The following is a 27,197-nucleotide window of genomic DNA, read 5'->3' as shown; positions in this document are numbered from 1 at the left end:
AAGACACATCGCCAGATAGCAGGCAGATTCGAACCGTGACAAAAGCAAATGAATGCAATAAGAAGCGCAAAAGTTGCAGAAACGGTGGCTCGTATTTAAAGATTCTTCCACGAGACGCGAAATTTAGAACGCGACTTTCTAGAACCACTATTAAAAAATTTACTTGCCGGTCCGAAGAGCCGATCTAAATGAAATGACGGTTGAAAAACGTCCAAATTAAAAGATCGCTCGCGGAGTTAATAACGCATTCCTGGGAAAAATTAACGAGGATCATTATAAGGTATAATAAACTTAAGCTATCTTTGAATCATGGCACCGCAAGGAACAATTATATTCATTCTTCGCGAGATACATTTAGATTGCATTGTGCCTGGCCGGACGATCGCTGGAAAATAGGAAAAAATATAGACGAAGAAAATGTGGCGAAACGCCTCGTAATTCGATACGTGGGACGAATAATGAAACCGCGTTGCGGAAAAACGAGCCTGTGCTAAATTTGGATTTAAATCCATACCTTCTGTCGATATTTTTGCGAAATTAATAGTCGTAAAATTGTAATTTCTCTCCGACTAACCTGAACTCGAACTGAAATATCGCGATATAAACCCTTAAGGAATTTAAACGTTCGAAAAAATTTCATTTCGCCTGCTTTCATCGAGATAATTCGAATTTGCATTTAAATTGCAAAAGGGTAGAACGACCGGCAAAAATATCATACTCGAAGAAGGATTATTCGAAAGTACAAAGAAAAGAGGTAAAGATATACGAATGTGAAACGGGCAGAGATTAAACGATACATATATTTCCTTTGAAAATAAGAAAAACAGCAGCATACGTAACGTTCGAGCGTTCGGTCTTACTACGTACAACTAACCAGAAAGATGTTTCAACCTTTGCTCAAGGTAAATTATTATTAAGAAAGTTCGTGACTTGTCATTGTAAAGTGACAGCTCCCTGGAATGTTACCTTTCGAGCCGGAGCAGAGGAAAGTTAAAGATATATCGTCGATAACAATGGCGTTGAGAAACTCGTCGGTCGTTTCTTTTCTTCTTTCTGTTTCCTTTTTTCATCTTACTGGAAGAAGCTACAGTTCGCCGAGAACTATTTCAACTTCTTGAAATTAAATTAGGATATCTTTGAAGCGCGGCGTCGTCGGTATGCAAACTTCGAGAAGGTCGGATAGCAAAGCAGGAGAGCAGCTTCTGAACGAATGTGAAAGATAATTTTGTTTTTAACGGGACGAGCGGCAAGGGGAATAGAAAAAAGTGAGAAAGAAACGAGAAAGGGACAATAAAGGGATATATATATATATATATATATATCGATAGTAGCAATTACGCGTTCGAGAAGTTTGGAAATACACATTTTCCTCCGCCGAAACGAAATTGAAATTCACCAGATTCAGATAGCTTCCTCTTCTCGCATTTCACGGTAAATTAAACGATCATTTAAATTCCCTCTCTCGTTTACACTTTTCATCGGTTCAATTCGGATTTATTCATTTCGTTCCGTATCTCGGACTGGAATTGTTATTACAATCATTCTCGATGTTCAGGTGAAATACTTTTAAAATTCAATGGTTCTCGTGTTTCAAGCTTTTAATGCGTTATGTTTTTGAATCGGAGAAGTTGAACGTAAAAATGAAACTCAGTTCGTACTGCTCACCAGTCCTGTTAAAGTTCGTAGAACTCGCTTTACTACGACATTTCGTATTCTTTGTTCAAATATTTTTATTCTGTACCGTCTACTTGCAAGACTTATTTAGAATAACGACTAAGAAGATAATAGATACATTCGTTATCTGTTAGCTAAAACGAATAAATCTTTCATTGGATCGTTCGAAAAATTTGATAAAGAAGATTTGCAAAGACGTTTCACACAGACGAACACATATGGTAATTGTTGCTAATTGACACAAATAGATATTCGAGAGAGTAAACTTTTCTCTCATCTAACAAACGAAACAAAGGGAAATCAGACGGGCAAAATACCTAAGGAACAACGAACAAGCGAACAACAAATTGGAGTAAAATTTTATTCCCAGTCCTGTCGAGTAACTCAGTGTCAAATTCGTAAATATTACATCGTTTACGAATCATTCGCGTTATTAAATTGCTTAACGCTAACAACACTGTCTAAGGAATGAATAGGTCGACGACTTCCATCCGAATCTCTTCCGATCTACCTAAAGAAAGAAACATCTCGTTCTTCGGCTACGTTCTCATCTAGATAGACTCAAGTTTCAGCAACGAATGGTCTAAAAGCGAAATGGCACCAGATTTCGAAGGATGGGGTTAACGCGGAACAAGCCCACCAGGAGGTAAAAGCGCAAACCATGGGGCGGTAAAAACGGCGAGAACGTCCAGAGCAGAGCGACGCGGCATTTCTTACAATTTACATCAAAGCTCGGTAAGTAAGATTAATGAACGGTTGTCGTAACGAGGCGGAGTGCCGAGTTCCGTCTGAGACGGCAAAAACAGTATGGTCGTATGCTCGCGCCTGAAAACGGAGGATTACGCGCAGAAATTATTACTTATTGGATATTCGGGCCGGTAATTATCACCGCGGAAAGAAATTGAAATGGAAAAAACAACGGCGTTTCATAAATTGTAAGTTCGATTAAAGGAACGAATGACCAAACGAGATAAGAATTTAAACGGGCGAAAGGTCCTTGATCTTATGATTTATCGGACCATGCTCTGTGTTCAAAAATGGATTCATCAAGCTAATGAATGCAGCTGTTCGTACTTGAAATGGACGGTTCTTTCTTCGAGGGGATTGGTGGACTGCTTAATTGTGAGTGATTTAAAAGTTTCGCTCAGATCGCTGATGTTTGACGAATAGCTTAATAATTCGAATTTTTTTAACGATGATAGACGTTTTATCACACGAACACGTATAATTCGATCCACGTATTAATGTTATTATGTTTTTAAAGATGAAACATCAGTGTATGTTACGACCGTTCGCGGAGAGACGCGATCACGAGGAAAGCGCGTCAGCGAGAGGCGTAAATTCTCGCTACGATTCGGATAATCGACGCCGCGAATTAGTCGTTCCCCTGTTTCGGTTAAGATAACAGAGATGGTTAAATGAGGTTAACACTGGATTAACACGGTTAACAAGAAATGATGTATTTTGCAATATATAAAACAGTATAATGAAGCGCCACAAATTATTTTAAGGATAATGCAGTTAGTTTGATATAATTATTCGACTCGACTTTACACTATTTCTTTGTATGTGGTAGATTAGACGACTTGTATTTCGTTCGTGAGATTCTCTTAGTGCATTCCGTTCGGATCCTCAATCGATACTGATTGCCCTTCGATGAGCTCTTTGTGTGCTATGGGAGGCGATCCCCACCATGCTCGGGTCACGCTACCGATCACGCCCTGATCACGCGTGTCACCTTATGAGTGTATTTGAAATAACGGAACGAATCGACGTTTCTAGAACTCGCTCTGTCTGATGCTGGCCGCTACATCGTATATTTGTCGGGCTGATCGAGACGGTTCGCTCGCGATACCGTGATGCCACGAGCGACGGTTTGGAATAACGGCCTATGGAAAGCCTCGTGGCGTAACAGTGTAAAAGGATTTTGCTCAAAGTTATTTATTTTAAGTCGAATGGAACAGATCAAGATTGCATGAGAATCGGGGCATCGTACGTTAACCGCTCGTATCGAACGTACGTAAGACGTTTCTTGGAATTATCTTGCGCATCTTGTAAAATATTCAAGATATTATGTTCGTATATATACGTATATAGGATTGAAGTACATACACATAGGGTAAATAATGTGTAGTCATACGATATCGTGTATTAATTTTATGCAAAGTGAACTATTTTCCTATACTTGAGGAGGAAAGCTAGTTAATATACATATCGGAAGCCTTGGTAGCAAAAGTAGTTTAACCCCAATACTCAAGAAGCTGAATAATTCGCTATCTAAAATAGATGCGACCACAAAATATTCATTGCACGATTGATTCCGTTATGTTATCTGGCACTGATTCGAACAACACGAATCCCTCCATTCTCATACGACTAGACCAATACAGTTTATTGGAATAAATTCACGCTATAAACTCATGATCAATTTAGAAAAAAATGTAGCTTGCTTCACTTTTCCTCTACATGCTTTAAACATCCCACTGTCACATCGAATTTCCATCAAATTTCTATCGCAACTGTCAGTTGCCACGTATTTTTGCGCATTTATGGAAAGTTTAGTTACAAGAACGCATAGAATATACATAGTATGCAAAAATATGTAAAATATCCAAAGTAATATAGATTAGTCGTTAGAATATATTAGTCGTGAAACGTTAGTACGTGTATCTTTGCTCGGGTTCCACTTTTCTCACTGTGCTTGTGAAAAGGAGACTTTGCATAAACATCCTCGTAGCTACTGGGTTGACAACTAAGTGATTACGGATTTTGTCATTAGGTGGTAATGAGAAAATCCGTAATCACTTAGTTGTCAATCCAATGGTACATTTCGCGATTAAATTACTTCAAGTTTGCGTAAATATTTTATTCTCAAATGCAGTCGGAATAATCAATCTTTATGGTATTGCTGTGTCTAACTATGGCGAGAGGTTTGAATGGTTGAAAAACGTCGACGAAATAGCAGAGTAATAAATGAAGAAAGCGAAGAATTCGATGGAAGAGTGCGATCAACGTAAATCGTTAGCCACTTAATTTCTTGGCAAGTATGCATAATGCTGCATAAGCAGCCGTGGAAAAAGAGATTCGTTTCGAATCGACGGATTTAAAAGGTGGCAATTACGCGGATAAGGAAAAGTATCGTCGCTGAAAGGATGGGCTAAACCAAAGGGAAATGGAAAAGCGGACGAATGGATCCCGTGGATTCCGAGACAACCGCTTTATCCAAGCATCCAGCTGTCAATCGATCGACTCAACGATGGCTTTACTTTTCGTTCCAAAAGTTTTTCCAAACGCTATCCTCCTTTCTGGGTATTTGCTGGCTTGCAACGTTCCACGAATAGAATCACGAGACTTTTGGAATAGATCGTACAGCTTTGAATTTTACGATTCGATAAAAAATTAAGATCGATACACGGCGAAAAAGAACAGATTTCGATGATCGCTTTTGTATGCAAATAATATCCATATACATTTCTCTCGCAAGAAGTAATTCGAAACGTTACTCCAAGTACCAAAGCAAAAGCATCGTTTTCTTCAAAATTAAAACTCACCGTTAAACCGCGTTTACTTTAACGCTCAACGAACAGCTGATCAATTATTCACTGTAAAACTGTGGACGAAGAAAAAGGCCGATACAACGATCCGAACGAAACTAAGAGATTCAAGCATTCGGCGGTATTGTAACGTTCGCTAACAGTCGAATACGTTTGAGTAATTCGACGAACGATGTCACTGATTTCGAACAATAAACGTTTGTTCCCAAACGTTTCGTATTCTTCCTCTTACTCTTTCACCCCCTTCCGCGCGTCCGCCCCTTTTTTAATACAAATATTCATTCGAGATTCATTACCTAAAAGCCCGAGGGTTGACACACTGACCCGTTTCAACGGTCATTTAAACAGAGCAGCCATTTACCTCGCCGTTTACGAGTTATGCACCTTCGCTTCTCTCGATATACCGCGTATTTTACACGGCTCGCGCCGCTATCTCGATATTTGTTTCTCTTATTTCCATCGAGGGGAAAAACGCGCATTCGCTCGACGTCGAGAGCGCCGCGATCGATTGCAATACGAGCTGGTTTTTCCCCTCATTTCAAACAGGCCCGTGTTGCCCCGCGAAAGGTTCAAGTTTAATTACGTAGCCGTCCGGCGTCGAAATTCATTTCGCCGAACAGGCCGCTGTTGCTTTCGTTGGATAACGTTCTCACGGCGGAGGTCTCGATTTGAAAAACCGGTCGCGTCGGATGCCTGATAAAAATGTTACGAGTTTTGCGAAAGCTAAACTAAGGATGTGACCGTGTTAAACTATTTTTAACGCGCTGTGTTCTTTCAATGATTTTTTGCTCCATCGGTTCATTGACACTTAAACGAGACACGACAACGTAATAAAGATGGTCGTGATATCGATCTCATGATTTTTCGATGAACTTTTCGATGTCACGTTCTCAGCACACTTATCGACCCATCCGCTTATCAATCAGTCTATCGCTATCATAGTCTGACGTTAAAAATCTCTTAAAGATACTCTTCTTTCAATCTCTGTCCCCGTATTCCCCCAAAACAAGGCAGAAGACACAACCCCTAACAGGAACAAAAAGAAAGCTTCAACTTCAGAAGAACGCTGTAATATACCATGACGGGAGTCAGGTAAGTCAAACGACCCCCTCTAAAGTGCCCGAAGTCGAGCGACGAACTAGCCGTTACATCGCTTACCATGCATAAGTCCGCAATCCTCTTACACCGACGATAAAAAGATTTCCGCGGTAAGTTCGCGGGATCGTGCTCGTAAGCACTTTATATTTTCACGTTTAAGGATCGATATAAACGACCAAAGGGAGAAAGTTAGAGAGGACGAGGAACGCTCGGAAGCGATCAACCACCCAGCATACACTATAGTTGGCTGTCGCTTCGGGGCCCGAGGGAGTAAATTAGTTTAGTTTATAATTTCCACACACCGCCTAGTCGCTCATGAGAATAAATGGGCCGCTGTTTCAACGTCAGATTGGCGTCGTCCCGACGGTTAGCGACGCTCGACGTTACTGACGTACATACGTACGTATCTGCACACCTGGAAAGTTCTATGGTTCTATGAAATTATGGCTGTATTATGGCCTCTGGCACGCTAACCTTATTTGGTTACTCGCAACCTGAACGCAAGAACAAACAGAATAGAACGTAGGAAATGAGAGAGGATCACTTTTGTTATTCTTTTGATACGGATTTTCACTGGCCGACGTCTGTGAATTTTCCGCTGGAGTGTACTTTGCTGGATTTGACGTTTCAACAACGATGAATTTGTAATACGACAATGCGACAGTTACTAATTGACAAAGCAAGGAATCATTATCGTTGAATGATGGATTTTTAAGAAAATAATAAAGGTAGAAGTCCAGTTTCATCTGTTAAGTATCGCCACCGATACTCGTACGGTATCTTTAAATTTCGTACGCATAGAAACCTGCAATCTGATTATTACGTTCGGTAGAGAGCATGTGCAATAAATTAGGGAACTTTCTTATACTAAATTCAACTTCGTTTCACTTCATTCAACTTAACTACGAGTAAGCAAAGCGCAATTATGACGAAGCAAGTGGACGAAAAGTAATTGTCACTGGATCAGGACTATTGTTTTGTATGGAGCAATTGTTGTTATATAAAATTACACTCACCCATGGTAAGCGAGAAACGACAATAAGAAGAAGATGCAAGCGAGTACGTCTGCTCGTCCTACGATGCCAGTTACCTGAAACAAGAAGGAAATGTCATGAAAATCTGATATACGAGTGTCGATATAAGGCGATATAAGGTATAGAATCAGAAATTATGTAAACTGTATCGCGCAAAAAAATTATTTTGTATCAGAAATATTAAAAACGCGGAACAATTCTCGCAGAACCAAACTACCCCAATGATCGGTTCCACGCGGAAACATTAATACCAAAGTGGTAAATCTGTAGGTTCTCGACACGAGCACCGAGAAGCGAAATCGAAGGACACAATGGACGTTGGAGCCAGTGCGAAGATCTTGCAGGGTAGGCGGTGGACTGAAATTGGATTTGGCTGTGTAAAACGAAAAGGCCACGACGCGCTAGAAAGCCAACGAGGGGATCCCTTTCACGGGACAAACGACGAGGAACACGGCCATGTGATCCAAAGGGCCAGGGACGAATTGAAAGAGAAGAGAGCCTGGCCAAGTTATTGACAGTTCGCCACCAGTGAATAACCGTGCTTCCCGAAGATCGTCTTGAGCTACCGGCTTGGATGGTGCCAAGATTCTCGAGGATCACCTCGATCCATAGATTCGTATGTGCCACTGGGTGGCCTCAGCATCTTCCGTTTTTCGTTTTATCCTTCTTTGTTCCGCTCCAACGCTCCCTTCTCCTTTCATTCTCCTTCATTCAGCGGACTGCATCTTAGAAATTTACGGAAATCGTCCATTACGACGAATCGGTCAACCATAATTAATTCTGAGATTCTCGCGCCGCTGATACGGCCACTCGAAATGAGAAACCGAAGGTCTCTTTTGTAGGATTTTTACTGTAATTAGTTAATTCACAATAAATTAAACAGATGTTGGTTAAACAGGAAACGTTGGTTATTTAACACGAGTTAAATACAATGACGTACTATAATTAAGGCAACTAAATAGTTCATTTGCAACTCTCGTCACTACGGTTCCAACGTTCTCTCTCACGCGGATCACACTCTCTCGACAACGCTAGTGTCACACGTCGCAGACACAAGAAATCACTAAACCGATAGATCGCCGGTGATCTCCTCGCGTCGCAGTTCGAACGATTCACGAACAAGGCGAAGAAATTGAACTTCGTATAAGATGATGGAAATTTTATTATATAAATCCAACAGAGTGACGGTTCAAAGTGTTATAACAGAACAAGGTATCGAGCGCTAATTTAGGAGGGTTTTTATAGCGAGATTTTAGTCCCTTTGGAGGGGTTATCGTCGGATGTATACCAGAGGCGGCTATTTAACTACTGTTTTGTTATTATTTCGATAGCTGTGGCATGCAGGATGTTTCGTCTACTTGATTACTATTTTGGAGCGGGTGGCCCTCTTGAGCGTGTGACACTAGCAACACTATCTCTCTGACTTCTCGATTCACACACTCTGGCTTCTCCACTGACACTGATTTTTTTTTTTTTTTTATTTGGTTGTCAATTTACAAGCAATTCTCATTGAGAATTTTAAGTAACTTCATTTGGGTACAGTAACTTGGATTATAATAATTTATATTATGTTTGATTCTAATTGAATTTAATGTTTCAATCTAAAGGGTATTTTCTTTATAGTCTGCGGGTCTGATAGGGTCGTGTCAAGTAGTTGGGTGACTAATGGCTTATGGTGGTTGTTGACTCTTGTGTTATATCTGCTTTTGACCTTGTATATTTCTTCTTTGACTGTGGGTATCTTGAGGTCGCGGTGGATTGTTTCGTTGGTGACATACCAAGGTGCATTTATTAAGAATCTTAGTGTTTTTGATTGGAATCGTTGAAGAATTTCTATGTTGGAGTTACTCGCAGTTCTCCATAGTTGGATCCCATAGGTCCAAACAGGTTTTAGTATGGCTTTATATAGCATTATTTTGCTCTGCGTGCTTAAATTGGAGCGACGGCCAATGAGCCAGTAGAATTTTTTGAGTTTCGTCTGACTGTTAATTCGTATTTCTCCCTTAGCACCCCTTTGTCTTTTGTCTTAACCCCACCACGCACGTGTTCCGCAACCGCTCGTGGTCAGAATCACGCAGGCCTTTTCCGCGTAACTACTCGATCGAAGGACCGACGATACATTCGGTTTTCTCGCGACATTATTTATAGTTCGCCCGATATCTCTTAGGCCTTTCGTCCACGATACTACACTTTTAATTCGTAGCTTTCGAACGAGAGCTTGTTAAACGGGATCGTTTCGAAGAAGTTTGAATCGAGGTCCGGCGGAGTTGATCTTTCGATGTACGATACGGTCCCTGTACGCGCGCATGCAGCTACCGTCATCCAGTCTAACAACTATTCGGCGTTAATTTGCGACACCGCACCGTCTGCAGAAACTCGCGTCTCTATTGTCGGTTCGGTAGACGAATTTTCAATTTCGGTTAATCGATAGTTGTAATCAACTTTGTTACTTTCGTGATAACCTGCTTACGTTTGCGGTAACGCCGTTCCATTTGCCGCTATCGCCGAATGCCAACTTGTCGCGAACGTTGTGAATTGTTTGATGGAAAAATAGACGAACGGCGGGAACACGCAACGAACGAGTGTGGAATATATTTTGGAAATTTACGGCTAATTATGTGAAACAAGTCGCAAATATGTCTCTTACATGACGCTATTGCTCAGAATATATGCAACTTTTATACAACTATTATAACATCGAACTATACTTACGATATATAGTCAGAGTTATTTGTTATTAATTGCGCACAATTACTTGATTATCCTTTCATCGACATTTCCAGTATGTACGAGTATTAAACGAGGTGAAAGGACGAGATTATAGTTTGTAATTAATTTCTTCGATGATTCTTGAAAAGTGCCAATTAAAGAAACGAAAGAAAAAGATTCAACAATCTTTAACCTTCTTTGTAGCTTTTTTATTTCTCTAACAAGAGCTAGCATCTACTTTTAACGATTTGAGGTACAATAATATTAATTTTGAAATAAAAAATTACATATTTTACGCGAGTTATGAAAATGTTGCTATTTGTATTCTCATGTGCATGCGTAATATCGCCGACGATTCTTGCAGCGGGGAATAAATTTTAATAGTGCACAGAGCAAAGATGAATTCTCTATTAAACAGAGATACAAGTGTTCAACTGTTATTGAATCTCTCAGAATATAATTTAAATAAAAAGATACAAAAATAACTGTTATAAACCTTCGCAATATTAACAATTAAAATTTAATATTTATAATATTTAATATTTATTAATTTTCTAGAATTCAAACCTTCTGTGTATCTCGTATCTTCAATAATACGATAAATAGTCGCTATATATATATAATAAACGACTATGTCACTTTTTTATCAGACTCAATGCTTTTTACAGAATTAAAAACATTCAAATATAGGGAAAAAGGTCTGAGTTCGAAAATCAGATAGGAAGTCTCCTAGGGAAAAATGTTGTTTCACTTTTCCAATTTAATCTCGTGCGTAGAATGAAACTTTCCACGCATATTGCATCGTCAATCGCGAAACATTTAATTTCGTTAAATTTTGGTCCGGCGATTGGTGAAATTAGGTGAACGTCAAGCATCGAAACGTTACATCTTTCTATTCAGCTATATTAATTTCTCATTGGCGCGCGGCACACCATGATTAACAATGTACAGATACGCATATTCTCTGCGTTCGAAAAATGATTAACGTTTGTCTGGGAAATTTCGAAGTTTCCCCCGTATCATTAAATTCTCATTATTATTAACTGTCCTGTACGGCAATAAATTACGTCACCGTTAATGAAGCGCCGTTGCATACGCCGATCCGCTAATTTCATACATTTTATGGATGGTTCAAGGATGCACGAAAGCAAAACCGATACAGTTGCTCGCGTTATTATTAAATTTCGACTATAATTGCGACCGTGATGGACATTGATGAATATGACTTTCAACGTGGCCGGCTACATCAGAAGGCAATAAATCAATCCCTTTCCCTTCGGATGATGAAAAGAAATGAAAAGAATACAGGAAAGATATCGAGCTCTTCTTCCAAGGGGGAACGATTTAATGAAACATTAATTGCATTCGGCATGGTTACTTATTAGAAATGTGCTTCGATTGTCGTCGAAGCTACTGTTGCTCGAAATGTACATTTCTACATAGGCAACATCGAGAATTTGTTCGAAAGTTAATTAATGAAATTCACGCTACATCGGATTGTTTCAGATCACTTTGGTTATTTTATATATTTTTGCACGTTTGGTATATGCATTTTGTAGACTTTTGGAACCCTAGATTTCCTAAAAAGGCATAAATATCTACATAGTCTGATAGTTATACGTTTAAGCATTATTTGGAAACGAAGCATAAAATGTATATTCGAGAGAATGTTATATTTCAGGCAGATCTGCGAAAGGAGCGTAAGACCTACATTCGAGACAAACGAGTCAAATTATCTTAATAAAATTTGATCGTGTTCTCTCGTATGATCCATTATACCGTTTGCATATTGCGATAAACTAGTTGGCTTCAATTTTATTGCTATCAGCGAGCACCGTTCTAATCTCGGATCTTTTGCGGCAATACAATATTATCTAAGTGACACGACGTATCGCGTTTTACGAGTTATAATAGCAATTCAGGGCGTGAGATTCATCGCAGGTAAATGGGCCAAAACGAAATCGGTATAAGATAAACAACAAGTTGACATTTTCCGAGGGCCCTGTCCTTCGTCCTCTTATCTACCCTATCCGCTTAGTGGAAGGAACTTGGAGGAAAATCTCGGACGTGGAACAATACTCCGTCAACGTCAAGGGGATGAGAAAGGAGTCGAAAGTGGCCTCGACGAGAACCAAGGAGCCATAAACGAAGGGTCTACTTAAGATAACAGAGATTACTCTGGCCACTTTGTGATAGATTCTTTCACGCGCCTTCAATGTCCCTCGAATTGATGGCCAGGGATAATGGGTAATTTCGAAAAAAACACCAACCGACGATTAACCTAAGTGGCGGCTCTACCCTCAAGTGGGGAAAACGGATTAAAACGAACGTTGTGCAATCGAGAGAATTTTTGGGCTTCTCTTGACTCTTGTAACGCTCGTTATAATATTCAGAGGGCGAAGCCAATCTTTTTACGTACATCCTTCTCCTCTAACTGTGTTTAGAGAAATATGAATCCTACTTTTCCAATTATATTCGTAAAAATCTGAATTTGCGTGAATATACAAAGCCTATTAATCGCCTCTATCCATTCTTTAAAATCGTTCATCGTTATATCCGGGTCATTCTTGTATTATTCGATTCATCAAGCGAAATAGTATGAACGTGAAATCACACGAAAGTAAGGATAAGATCATGCGAATGGCGTTACACGCGATACTTGATAAATTCTCGAGTTGTCGAAGATCGCTGGTTCTCGTGGAAGCGGATAGATGGAAGTAGACGAAGCCGGGAGGATGCGGTGGTTGATACGTTCGTTCAAGTCGACGCCAGTTTGCTCCAGTTTGTACTTAGCTCAACTCCATTACCATCTCACTCGTTCAAGAGTCCTAATTGATTATATGAGGCGGTAGTTCCGTAGCAGTTCGCTCGTTACTCGGAGGTGGCTTATCCGCCCCTTCTTCTTCCGGCCTCTAGCTTTCTCCTCGCAACTCCTCCACGCTCTTTTATATCGGATTGCATTCCTTTTACTTTCCCGCGCCTTTCCGTAGTCACAGACGCGCGTAATTAACGCGAGAATTCCCAGGGCTAAACAGACTTGTCGGAACGGTCGATTCCTTTGATTTCCAACTCTACCACGTAACGCGTTTACCTCTGCGGATCTATCTAAATCTTCGAATACTTGCCAACTTCAAGAGAATCCGCTTTCATCGTTATCTTCTCGCGGATATCCCGAATATTACTAGGTCAGTTCTCCATATCGTTTCTTTAGAATTATACCGTATAAATATTTATTTTGTACGTTGTGTTTGCATTTTGTATTTATTTGTATTTTATTTGCAAATTATGGAACTTTTATAGGGAAGTTTTGTACCTTGATAACGTATACGTTATTAATGTATAGATATAAATATGTTAATCTATAATCTATAATGTTAATCTATAATGTACAATTAATATAATATGTGCGGTAACGGAGGATCAAATGTGGTTAGCCATGTAACATCAATATGGCCGGTAATTAATTAATTCCGCTATATCGTGTAACATATCGCGTTAATAATTAGCGACATTAAGGAGTACCGTAACCTGTATATGTTAATAACACAACTTGACCCAGTGATTTATGAAATTAGAAGTAACACAGTGTTTTCTTGTTTGTCTTACGATTATTTTGACTATTATTCGAATAATTTGGAAACGATCGTTATAATCTTAGTTCGGTAACTATTATATTAAATAATTTTTACTTTCGCTTTACACGATACCGATTTCTATATTTTCTACATTTAACGATGCTTACGTCAAAAGACCCTGCAATTAAATTATGATACTACGTGAACAATCGCTGTCTAGAGAATTGATAATTCGTCGGAAGTACACAAAATTTTACGATTAATTCAATTTCTTCGTATAATAAAAAATAAATTTCGATAAAAATATAAAATCCAAAAAGGTACAATTAAGATATTTTTTCCATCCTCTGACAAAGTTCTTTATTCTTACTACGTACCTGTCACTATCGACAAAAGCAGATATTCCCTAGAGATTCAAGACCTGCCTATGTGTCAGTCAACTATCGTGGTTGTATTTTGTTAGACGATTACGGCCACTGCATATTTGAACCTTTTGAAAGCGAAACTGATAAACTCCACTTTTCCTAAATGTCTCAAGTTCGTTACCCAGGTATGAGATTAATTTTCAATTGTCAAGAAACGTATCACTTAAGTGCAGAAATTCGTTTATCGTAAAGAGATAGCATAAACGTACAGAATTCCTCGAGATTTTTACTCCCAATTTTTTTCTTCCAGAGCTGCTCTAATTGGATCGTATCTTCAACGAATGGACGCGAGTAGTCGAGATTATCTTATCGTAGAATATAATAAAGAATATCTGCTTTTAAAGACCAAAAGCGAACCTTTACTACATACTGCGACATAATATATGACTGATATGAGACCGTCTCTTTTATCCTTTTATGGAATTATCAGGTTAAAGTAGAAGCATTTCGGGTCCTCTGCCTGTAATGAATAACTTACATCTTTGATACCAGTTGAATTTCATGGAAATTCAACTTTCCCTTTATAGAGCAGAGGAGATATTAGAACGTACTTCTCGTTTTTTTATCTTTCCGCGTGTACGGTACAGTTTACGTGTTTGATTCTTGTAATAGGCGAATATACGCGAAGGAAGTTGGAAAGGATCGAAATAGAATTTCGGGTATTCAAGGTTCCCGCTTTTCAATGGCGACCCTGGAATGCAAATTTATGATGGATGCGGTAGACATTAAATAGACTCGAGCTGGCGGATTAACGACCGCTTCTCCCGAAATTGAGAACGTATGCGGTGTCTTCACGTGGAATTCTAATACGTAGCATGAATCAGGTTGCCGTAGGATATATATATAGTTATCCCTAACTTGCAATTTTCGCTGGCACTCACAGTCTCGTAAGATCATTAAAAATCTGTGATATATCGTACAGGTAAATGAAACACGCGCTTATGTACACGTAGTATTTATAAGGATATTTGTATGATATTATATACAGAATATCTATTACACCTCAACACGCCTTTATGGAACAAATGGAAAAGCCTTCACAGTTGTACAGGTTTCAACAGGCGTGCAATTTAACCAAATAGAAGATATTACCACATCATAGAGCAGCTTGCACAAAAGCAACGGCGAAGTCGCGTGATTCGTGGTTACGCGTTGCGGCCAATCCGCTGCTTTAATATTACAGCGGTCTTTATTAAACCTTCATCTTCTTACAAGCTGCCAACTCCATTCTCGACTGTATCCCTTGGATAACGACGTCGTTACCTTCCCTCGAATTTCATTCGCGAAAACTGCTACCGAAAAGACGAAGGGATGGCTGAGAACGCCGAGGCCAATAATCCTTACTGCTACAACAAGCTTATTAAGGACGTTAAGGCGTTTATAACGCGGCGGTTTGGGACGTGACAATATCGTCTACTTTTGTCTCTGTCTCCGCTCCTATTCTCTGCTCTACATCGTGACAACGAGGCGCTGTTAACCTCGTTTGAATGGTTAATACAATGGAATTTTAAAGAAGGAACGCACGCCGCGTTTCTTAGTTATCTTCTTACCTATGACACTCTGAATTTCTAAATAGATCGCGTTATGCGTTTCTAGGAAATTAAATTTTGTCGCGCTTTACGCAGAAGTTGACCAACTTATCGTTTGCAATCGTACGGTACACAGAGGTTATTAAGTAACGTCTTTTGTAGTTTTATATTATGCTCAGTATATTTGTTATACTCTGCCATGTACTTATGCGTAGGAAAACTATTTATCGAATTCAATAACTGTAAAGCGACGAGTGATTCTGTGACTTTCTCAGCACGTTGAGTTAAAAAAGTGACAAAATGTTCAACGATTTTGTCAAAGAATATCGTACAGATAAATTGATCTGCGACGCGAGTCCCTTCTATTTTCATCCAGCACGAGAAATAATTCATACCATTCCAATTTATTAAACGTGTCTCCGCAATACGCTCAACAACGAAAGCTAATTCCGACGAGCTTTTCGTACAGGATATACTTGTCACTCACAAATTCTTCAACTGTCAGATTTCAAGAATTATAAGATTTCATCGATTCTAGGAATACAGTATTACAAGATGTTATAACATCGACTGAGACGGCATTCGTAATACCAGATTCTTGTCTAACTTTAACTACTCGGGACATTCCGTTAGATTTGTCTTAGTTCTCATCTGGCCGTTCCATTCATTTCCAAAGGAAGAGCGAAACGGTCCCATTTTCCTGACGAGCATAAATTTTCCCATGGAATATTATTATCGACAAAAACGCCAGGCTTTAAGAAGCATTACGCTCTTCCATCGATCACGTACCCTGATGCTGCTGACGTCATCGAGATATCGCACGCCCTGTGAAAATAGTCACCGATATATCAGGATCGTGTACTTTGCCCTCAGGTTAATCGAATAATCTCTGTTCTGGTTTAATTTCAAATTTGCAAAATATATACACACAGTCATCCTGACTGTGAATTTTACTCGTCCTTTTTGTGATACATCGCTCGAAGAGAACGACGAGTTGGATAACAAATTCTCCGAACTTCGAACTATCTCTATGTTACTATTTTTATTGTTTTCTGTGTTGCTCTATATCCAAGGTTCACGTGTTAGATAGGGACATTTATTTTAGCGTAGAAATCGAACGATCGATGATCATCTGTTTTATTTCAACAAGCTTCTTTTCAAGCTTTTTAAGTTGGTCAATAATGGTATTTCTTCGAACTAGTCAATTTATAATATGATCGATAGAATTACGTCCTTGTTCGACTTCAAAATTGACATACTTGGATTTATCGCTGTTCTGAACACGCAAGCTCTGTTATATTAAACCCTCTTGTACTCGATTTTACAATTAAAATAATCTTTTAAATCATACGTCACGATACCTACATCGAAGTAAATACTAATACAATGCGTGCTCTTACGTATTTTGTACATATTTTGTAACTTGCGTATTTTACAAGTAGTATCAAAATATGGTCTAGTGCAAGGACAAGAAAGGATGGTTTACTTGAAGTTAAGTTTAGTTTTATCCGTAGGAGCAATACCCAACACAAAAATTGACTACAATATCTTCGTACGTCTTACCCTAACACTGGCCTCCCAACTTCTGTCTTCTCAGGTCAAAAATTGCTGACTCCCAACCTTTACTCATTTAGCTTTGACGTCACCAAGGCATACACTCTTACTTACACTCTCTCTCTCTCTCTCTCTTTCTCTCTTCCCCAGCACTCTTACGATTCTTAGTTTATACCTTCAATTTGCAACTTATACTATCCCGAGAAACTCGAACTTAAATATATAATAGACCAAGCGTATACATACATATTACATATTAACATACCGAATCGTTCTACAGATTCCAATTCTCTAGACACGCATAAACATCTGCGGTGTAATCGTCGTCAACGAGTTCAGAAAAGAAAAAGGAACAAGTTTGCGTAAGAATATGTCTCATCAGCTGGTTCTCCGGAAACATCGGCAACCGCTCCCCTACTCGCTAACGCGCCGCTGATCCTTCTGAAAGCTCGTTAAGAGCGAGTCAACGTGGTCTGCTTGTCATTCGAAGATTCAGCAATCGGAATCGCGGGTAATGTCTAAAGGAACGTGGAAACTCTCAAACGAGGCGCAAGGATGACCAGACCGTCAAGGATGACCACCGTCGCCGAGGTCTTTTCTCTATTTGTCGCCAATTACCCGTCGAAGCTTCGACGTTCTTAAAGCGAGTCCAGAGAGAAAAGCTCGCGGTCACTGCCTCGGCAACTTTTATAGAACAAAACGTCGACGCGGTGGAATGCACGCCACTATCGGTCTCGCCGGTTCACGGACCGAGCCTTCCCGACAAAGGGATTTCCGCTCGATACGTAATTCTGTCGATACCTCTTCCGGCTGCAATAATGTCGCGCGACGAGATAGCAAGCGGCGACGCGACGTCGCTCCGAAGCAATTTCTCCGGTGCGTTCGTCGATTTATAAGTTCGGATTTATAAGTCCGTAGGGTTTATAGGTTCTGACGCTTGAACGGTTGTGGTGACGGTAATTGTCGAGACACTGCAGCGGTGGATCCTTCCGACAGGCTTGACGACAGAGGGTTTACGGGATCGGCCCTCGCGAGAGAAGAAAATCGTGACAGGGATAATGGGTTCTGTAGATTTTTAACGATGTGCGACGTCGAAAGAGGATTATCGTGTTACAGAAGAGTTGAAATTAGTCGACTATAGTATAAAGCTTGAATCGAAGAAACGAAAATTAAAACGCCAAGTTACATGGAAAAGTGCATCACGCGGGGAAAAGAACGAGTCTTTATCCCACATACTTTGGAAAAAATCGTTCGAGGTTTCAAGAATACACGGTAAATCGACAAAATTTCTAGAAGAAATTACAAACTTGTCATTTTGACCGGTCGACTCTGGTAATCGAACTTCGATCAATACGAAGCATTTAGAAGGTTTCGTAAAACAGATAAAAGCGAAGTAAGATTGACGTAGCAATGATTCGATTATGAAACGAGATCGAAGTAAAATTCACGTTTCTTTGAGCGTTTGTTATCGAAAAACAGACGATGAAAAATCGAATTCTTATGCTTATTCCTATATCGGAATATTACTTAAGCAGGCGCACATACTGGAGATTCACGATATCGACGAAAGAAAGTTCACAGGATTGTGCCGCGAAACGATTCGAGAATAAGGTCGGCAAACGATGACGGCGGAAACGAAGAAAAAGGAAGAGGAACGCGGGGATCGACGAAAAGAAGAAGGTAGCCGGTGGAAGAAACGAGGAAAGGGAGATGCGGTGGCAAAGCCCTTTTCCCAAGTGGAGTTGGCAGGCCTCTTTTCTTGCAACTTGCATAAAACCATTTTCCAACCCCAGTCAAGACGGGCTTCTATGAAGTTTCCTTCCGCGGGCAACTAGTGCGCCGTTTCAGACACTCGTTGCTAGACTGCCGGTGCTTTAAGTTGCAACGCTTGGCCAGTTTGTAATAGTATTGGCGATACTTGGTGAAACTTTTTCACCATTGTCGAAACCAGAGGAATTTTCGAAAGGTGCAAAAAGAATAGAAGCGAACTATGGGTATTTTCAATTGCATAGGTACGACGTACGTAGTATGGTTGCTATTAACTGGAATTACGTAATTTCTGGACATAAACTTTTAACCATAAAGAACAAATAACCAAATGATCGCTAGCAGATCACTGTACTATACAAAATGTTACTTCTATTATCTTTTCTATGACATGGGATTTAAAAATATATTTCTTGTACTTTGAAGCGCTACAAATGTAGAGCAATTTGATTACTTTTTTATCGAGATATGTATAATTTTATGTACTAGACTAGGTTATCTGCGTAGCGGTGATACTTGTATGTGAATATCAGTGTGTGGAAGTACGTGCGTACGCGGCGTCTTGGAAACAAATGGATGTAAACTGTTCGGTTAACAGTCTGGTATCGAAGAAGGTGAGACGCGTGCAAGTGTGTATCGATTAGCATCTTTGAAATCGCTTATCAAATAGATATATAACTATTCTAATATAAATTCTAAGCGTAAATTTAGTGTTCCTATTCCATTATTTCGGCCATTAAGATCCAAAATTCTCGACATTTTTAAACAAAGGCACAAACGAAGTATAGAATTGACTTATGGGAGCTATTTTTGAGAGGCTCTATATTACGAAATTATATGCTATTATCTAGAAGAATAGGCAAATAAAAATACAGCGTTCAAAAGGAAGAATCCAATTTAAAGCTACGCGACTACAAGTAGAATAAGCGACGCATCGTGCTGTGTCAGACATATCCTACAATGATAAATGTATAAAGAGGGAAATGTCCACTGGCCAATACGAGTTAACTTCATTGAAAAGCTTCTATGCTTCCCTAACAAATTCACACGATACTATAATCCGAAAATATTTATATAGCTACCTACATATTTACACATCTTCTCTTTTTATGTTATCCTCCGATATAATTTTTGTTTAAGCCAATTTAATCCAAGAACGTTGTGTAAATATTATTCGAACACAATAACGCGTAAATATAATTATACGTAAAGCAACATCAGATTGAATAACATCGCTTACGTAAGCAAAAAGAAAATCAAAATAAAATAGATACTCCATTACAGCATATATATGTGTAGTATCGCGGACATAAGGCCTAGGAGTTAGCGATACAATGTCGCGACAGCCGAGGCGTTCTTCGATCGTATAATTTTGTAAAAAGGGCTTACGTGGCTTTGGCCACGAACGGTCGCGGAACACGTGCGTGGTGGGTTTACGGAAAGACAAAAGATCAGTCAGTTTTTAGTTTGGAAGTTGGAGAGAATAGATCGAGAAGCCAGAGAGTGCGAGTTGCGTTGTAGAGTATAGTGTTGCTAGCGTTGTCGAGAGAGTGTGGTCCGCGTGAGAGAGAACGTTGGATCCGTTGTGTCGAGAGTTGTCTAAATTGTAGCGTGTTATTGCGATCAGTTCGTGTTAATCTACCATCGTTTTTCTGTCTATATTTGTACAATCCATTCATTCTAAATAAATCACCAATATCAGGATGTAATAACAGTATATTCCACTGACGATACTACATATATATATATATACATACATTCGTAGAAAATCCAAAAATTTGTATATTATTTCGAAAACTCTTTGTTTTGCCTAATTATCCAAATTTATCTTCGATGCAAGTCTCTGATTCTCGTACTCGACAGTGAGCAAAATAAATTAAGCACGATTCATTAAAATAGTCACATGCCGGATAATATCGGTTGGTGGGCACGCTTAATTAATGACCTCAATTAGTAGCCTGTTGAATATACAGGTGTTTGAACGTGCAGCAGGAGATTGCTAATCTTAGTCGTCACCGAGCAGAATCAATTTCCTATGACGTCCAAGTGTAAATTGCACGGTTACGCAAAACTTACCGCAAGTTCGCCGACCATGCCGTAGAGAGGGTCCACCGTGGCGTATGTTATCGGGCAGAAATTGTTATCTGGATCCCGGAATACCGAGCAACAACTCAGCCATTTACATACCGTCGTGATAGCGGCTGAGTTATGCCGACTAATGCACTTGTCGACTAATGCCCTCGAGTTGCTCTAGATAGTCGCGAGCGACCCGCTTTGACCTCCACTTCCCTATCGGTTCCTTTGGGATAAAGCGAATTTTAACGGCGATATCGAATGGAACGGACAAAAAGGACGATAACGATGCCGCGTTGTAACCTTATGGGATCGCTTTGATAGTTTCCGCCGAAATTGAAGCCTTTCATCTCGACCAGCGAATAGCGAAATCGCCCTGTTTTCCATCCAGACCAGTTAGTCGAATGGTATTACTTTCGTGGTTTTCCATGTGCCGAATCAAGATTTACAATACTGCAATTGTACGATTAGACTTGAAAGTATTTTCGATCTTTATAGAGGGGATTGTTCTTTCGTTTCTATTAAGCGCAGGCTTAATAATTTCATGTTATTCGCGTTACTCGTAGTCGTTCGGATGTAGAGCTAAAGGGGAGTAGAAGAAAAGTCGAGTGTTTCCCTTTGATGTGAACCGTTTTTCGGGAAATTTATATTTTTGAGATAGAACATGGACGTATGGGATAAAACCATTTGTACGATACATGGTACGCGGTATTGTACTTCTAGCATCGCGAAGACAAACAATCTGAAACCAGTCATTGCTCGACGTATAAGCAAATAAACATCAAAGTGAATCGTTGATAAAATTACTCAAAGAAAAAATTTCCATCTGATTAAAGAATTGTCAATAGATCTTATCGCTTCAACTGTTCGTTTATCTAAACGGAATAACCAAGGTAAAGCTTCTTTAATTTCTAAACGCGTAAGATCTACCTTAACAGCGATCGCAAATAAAACATCGATAAAGCACAACTAAAAGTAGCTGTGAAATAAACGTCCTACGCGACAAACTCTACCCACGGACAGATATTCGACTTGTCCCATTTAGGAGGAACAAAGCTGCTAGGAGGAAACAACTCGCTAACAAGAGAGGTCGCAAAAGTTGCAGGTTTACTCGAATCACGTCGATCTGAAACGTTTTCGCGGCAGTTTCGCCCTGAAACGAGCTTAGCCTTCAGAAAAACCTTAAACCGCAGTCGTTCGGAGGAAACAGCGAATTTGTCCAAAGTGTCGTTACGGATGAGTTAGTGATCTCGAGAAAAATACCTTTTTCCATCGTTTGCTGGCAAGTTGATGGAGCTGGTGCTCGCGCGCGATCATCTCCCGCCAGTATAAATTCCACTTTTTAGCTGCAGGTAACGAGCGCGATCCGCAGCGAGCAACAAGAATCGGCAAGCTGGCCAAAGGCATTATGGCGCGTGTGCAACTACGAAGAAACGAATATACGGAAACGGAAAATAGAAAGAGAGAGGATGAACGAGTCAGATTCTCGCCGTTATGAATCGCGCAATCAAGGCTGTAGACACTTGAGCGAGGAACTTCAGACAGCTGATGCCTGGCTACTTCCGGTTGTTGTTAAAAGCGTTCACCAGGATTCGCAACTTCTGTCGTGGAGTGTGGGGCTCGATGGGTGGCGCGGATCTCGCCCCGCTACGTTTCCGCGCGAACGAACCGAGTAATTTCGACAATTACCTACCTAAAACGGGTTTGAATACCAACGAAAATAGTTACCAGAGCAAATAGTTTTCTTTGCCCTCGCTGTAATTTCGCCATTCCGTTAAGGACTCGCTAACATTCGGTAATAATTCCTCTACTTCCTATTTTTCTCCCATTTCCTAGCGGAGGATTTAACGTAACGCAGTTTATTAGTTCGGCGCTTTCTTCTAATTTATAGGGTCGAGCATAAGCGAAATTATGGTAGCGTACATGAAGTACAGCATTATTTCTCAGTAAAGAATCATCTCCAATAAAAAAAAAAGCATTTTCAAATTTATCTTCGGATACCAAGCTTTTTCTCGAACAAAGGATCGATAGAACTGTAGACGATTAAAAATTCATACTTGGGTATTTAATATACAGCGATGTATAATTCCAATCCCGATGAGAAATTCAACGCGAAACCGTGGCGTCTCGTTCCGTTTCTGGAGATAATTTGATTTGCGTTTATTTACGCGGCGCGCAGCTGCAGATACATGCATAATTGATCGAGAAGCATTTCCTTGTCACCGGTAAAAATTCATCTTTGGCATCTTCCTTCCGGGTTTGCGCGCGAGCTTGCGGGATCTAAAGGTGAAATATTCATGCTGACAAAATCCAAGACCGTTGACGTAATCCGTGCACGGGTAGTGCATAGGACGCACTATCTTCGAAGAGAGGAGAGGTACCTAAACTCGTTTCTCGTGGATGGACGTCCCTTCTTTTCGTTTGCACGACGGCCTTCCTCCCTTTGAATCGACATCAGGGGGACACCATGCCATACGGAATATGATATTCCACTGTCGAAAAAGATTTTCCTCCGGCAAGTCATTATTGATCGGTTGAAGAGACGCGCAGCTGTTTAAACGGAGTTACCTTATTCGGATTGGCAATTTACAACGAACAACCTGCTGTACTTTGCGCCACGCCTTATCGTTTGTTGATATCACGTTCGCGTTTTATTCAATACAGGATCATACCTGCCAATAATGAAATCATTCGTCTGCCAGATTTAACCGTAAAATGTTTGCTTTCAATATTTTCGAAGTATTTTCTTTGGATAATCGAATAATAACTTTTACGAATGAGCGTATGGCAAATACCAAATATTTGGGCTGTTCGCTGTTTTATTCGATACATTAATAAAGCGAAGTAGGTTTGCTGTTTTTCGGTGATTTTGGCCGTTTCGTATAATGTTATATAAGTATATAATTGTGAATAAATTAATTAAGAACACATCAAATTTCCGTTAAACGTTTCCATATTTTTCTAGAGATTAATATCCATTATTACGAGTAAGTTCTTTGGAAATATACAGATGGCGAGCCGAGAAAAATAACGTAACGCAAGGTTTTCAGAACATAAATTTAATGGCGTGTTACTGTAGCCTGTAGATACTGTATAACTCTGTGCTACGATACGTATCCGTGTGGTCAACAAATATGATCGATTTTTGGACGAAACCAGTGTTTATTCAAGTTCATTTTTAACACGACTCAAGAAATAAAGGCTGCACAGAGTTTCTTTCACTCTCTGAATGTTGTAACAATATTCCATAATTTGTAAATTATTTGATATTTTATAGAGCAAAATTTATATTTGCATGTTTAAATTTCCCATAAATATATAAATATCTGCAGGCAATTAGTAAACTGCTTGTGCAATTGATCATATATAAGCGTGTTAAAACGACATAATAATTTGTAAATACGACAAGATCTCACATTTAAATCAATGTTAGTATTCAAGCAATTAATATGGAACCTACTTATTTGAAAATCCAACTTTATTTGACTACATATTTGCTAACGTTATTAATCATGAAAATATCTCGGAAGAGAGAGAGAGAGAGAGAGAGATTTAAAAGACATACCAAACTTTTAATATTTAAGTTGACGCTGCTTTCGACGTGAAGCGTATTAATTGGATATTTTGCAGAATTTTGTAAATTAATATTATGAAATGTAAAATACAATTATGAGATTGACGTGAGTGCTATTAATTTTATTATATACAAATGATGCCTTTTCCTTTCGGTCTGTCTACCAGTAATGCGTAATATAATACAGTCAAGGCAGAAGACTGATATTATTCGAGTAAATATCATTGTATTTATGTACAGGAAGTTCTATTCGTTAAATTATGCGAATACGAATTCTCGAAAGAAAGTTCCAAACTGTCTGTTTCAATAACAATCACTTAACTTAATTACTTTCGAATATTCATTCCGTTTATATATATATATTCATATATATAAACGGAATCAGGTAATGGATTCCTTCTCAGATATTTAGGAAAACCAATTAACTAATGCGCAATTGTCATAAACAAGTAAACTATATACCGTTGAAATACAACTGATGCTCCAATGTTGCTCAAACGTCTCCTAGTATTACAATAAATCAACCTTCGCTTTAAAACATAATGGAAGTATCTTTACGGAATCTTGTACCTAAAAGTAGAATATGTTTTTCTAAAAAATGATCAACAAGGTTCAGAAGGAATTCCGATCATAAATAGAGTCATAAATCAAACTTTTACATCGTTGAAAAATATTCCGATAATTATAGAATTATAGAAAATTCTAAGCTAGATAAAAGATTTCAATAAAAGTCATAGGTAAGATTATAAAGCACGATGATAAGTAAAAACTAATATTAGCGATAAATAACTTTGCAAAAAAACTAGCAAATGTACGTATAAAATCGTCAAATTCCCATCTAATCGTTTGCTACGTCCTAAAGCCAGAAAAGTAGACTCGAAAATTAAAGTGAGTAAGTGGAAACATGAATCAACACGGGCCATATTGTTCGCCAGCTATCTATCCAAGATTTAAGGGCGTCGTCGTCTCCTTTCAATCGGCATTATTCCTGACCCGAATCAAACCGCATAGATCGCAGAACACGCGAGATCTTTTTCTCGATGAACGAAGAAACTGCCATTGTCCTATCCTCGGTAGGATCCGGCCGTGGAACAAACGGTCGTAGGATTCGACGTGTAAACGATATCGCCAACTGTCCATTGTGCCCAACCGATAATTCTTTCCGCCTGGCCGCCGAGGAGCCGAGAAACTTTCGGCTTCCGGCGCCGTCTTCTTCCTCCATAAATCAGAGATAAATCACTTTTAAACTCACGCTGTTAACCCCAGGTCGCCGCTGTGCTTGCCAACGGACCAAAGTCGCGGTCCCGCGGGAACACCGGAGAATCGATGACCCACGAGATAACGAATATGTCTCCGGGAACCCCTTAATATCGCGCCACCAATCGTCCAGCTTGTTCTTAATTAACATAATTCCGTAATGATCCAAATTACGTTCTCCTGCGAGAATATCTAGGTTACCGATGACGCAGCACGGCGTTTCGTAGCGATCGCTCATTAATAATGCGCGTTAAAGGAAGCTTCAATCGACCTTGTTACCGTTTGATCGACATCGATACACGGCAATTCCGGCCAGCGCTGTATAAAACGGGACCGAGCAAGTTTCATGGAAACGTCACATCGTAACGAGCGCAACCCTGGAATAATCGAGCGACTTTGTTCGATTTAGAAAGCACGAGAAAGCTTCTTTTTCATTGAGCGGTGCGTAACGATGATCTAATCACGTGGATGAATCGGTGATATTGAAGTTTGCGAGCTTTAGGGAAAAGTTCGTAAGTTTAAAGTTAGACGAGTTAAAGATTTTTGGGATGGATATCCGAGGAACAAGGGTTTGGCCTTTTCCTATAGAAGGTGGTAAGCTCGATGCTAAGGCGGAGACAAAATTTTGAGAATGCTAACTGTAACCGATACTTTCCAGTATCGTGTCAGATTCGTAGTTACGAATTTCAGAAAATGCAGGTTACGCTATATTTGTAACAAAGTTTTGTTTTAATTCCTTTGCCTCACACCGAAGGCATATCTAAATATTTTGCATTTGATACGATGTACTAAAGGTGAATAGACAACGATCATGGATAAAATACTACTAGGCAATTTATAAGGCATGGGGTTAAAAACATGGCGGAGGTAGGTTTAATGAGTCTAAGAAAAATAGTAAAAGTCTTCGCGTGCCGTAATAATTGGAAGAAACAAATACGATTCTGTCCCAACAATTATTAAACATATAATTAAAATTAGGATTATCGACCCTATGACCTCTTAGGATTTCGGGTCTTTTGCTTTTACAGTTAACTTGCAAAATTGAAAAGTGTCTTTCTTTTACAGACACGTCTTTTACAACGACGCATCTTCATACAAACATGAAACCTACTCTATCGAACGATGTGATCTTTATCTCGATAGAACAAAATCGATCATACGTAATTCGATAAAATAATACAAAACGAAAAACGTTGTGCATCCATTATTTCCTTATAAAACGAGAGAAACTTTTCGGACGACCTAATACGTACATATCTATTTGTTTTCATTACGACGTTAATTATAATTATTCATTTCTAGATATTAGAGACAGGTAATTCTAGCGTTAATCTATCCTATCTGCCATATTTTCGCTTATTAATTGCAATTCAA

The 27,197-nt window shown here is 39.3% G+C and overlaps 1 protein-coding gene across 8 annotated transcripts in view; it reads right to left on the bottom strand.

Moving 5' to 3' along the window:
* The window catches only part of LOC122568315 (protein O-mannosyl-transferase TMTC1-like), a 273,776-nt gene that overhangs the window by 114,253 nt on the left and 132,326 nt on the right, over window positions 1-27,197 (bottom strand). For all 8 annotated transcript variants that reach the window (XM_043727930.1, XM_043727928.1, XM_043727931.1 and 5 more), the window contains exon 3: window positions 7,343-7,416. In XM_043727930.1, the coding sequence (XP_043583865.1) occupies window positions 7,343-7,416 (74 nt within the window). The remainder of the gene's footprint in view (window positions 1-7,342; window positions 7,417-27,197) is intronic.

Source organism: Bombus pyrosoma, linkage group LG6 (genome assembly GCF_014825855.1).
Source record: "Bombus pyrosoma isolate SC7728 linkage group LG6, ASM1482585v1, whole genome shotgun sequence".
In the NCBI taxonomy this organism is placed as follows: Eukaryota; Metazoa; Arthropoda; class Insecta; order Hymenoptera; family Apidae; genus Bombus; species Bombus pyrosoma.
The sequence above is the reverse complement of the archived record's forward strand: the minus strand, read 5'-3'. Positions and strand labels throughout refer to the sequence as shown.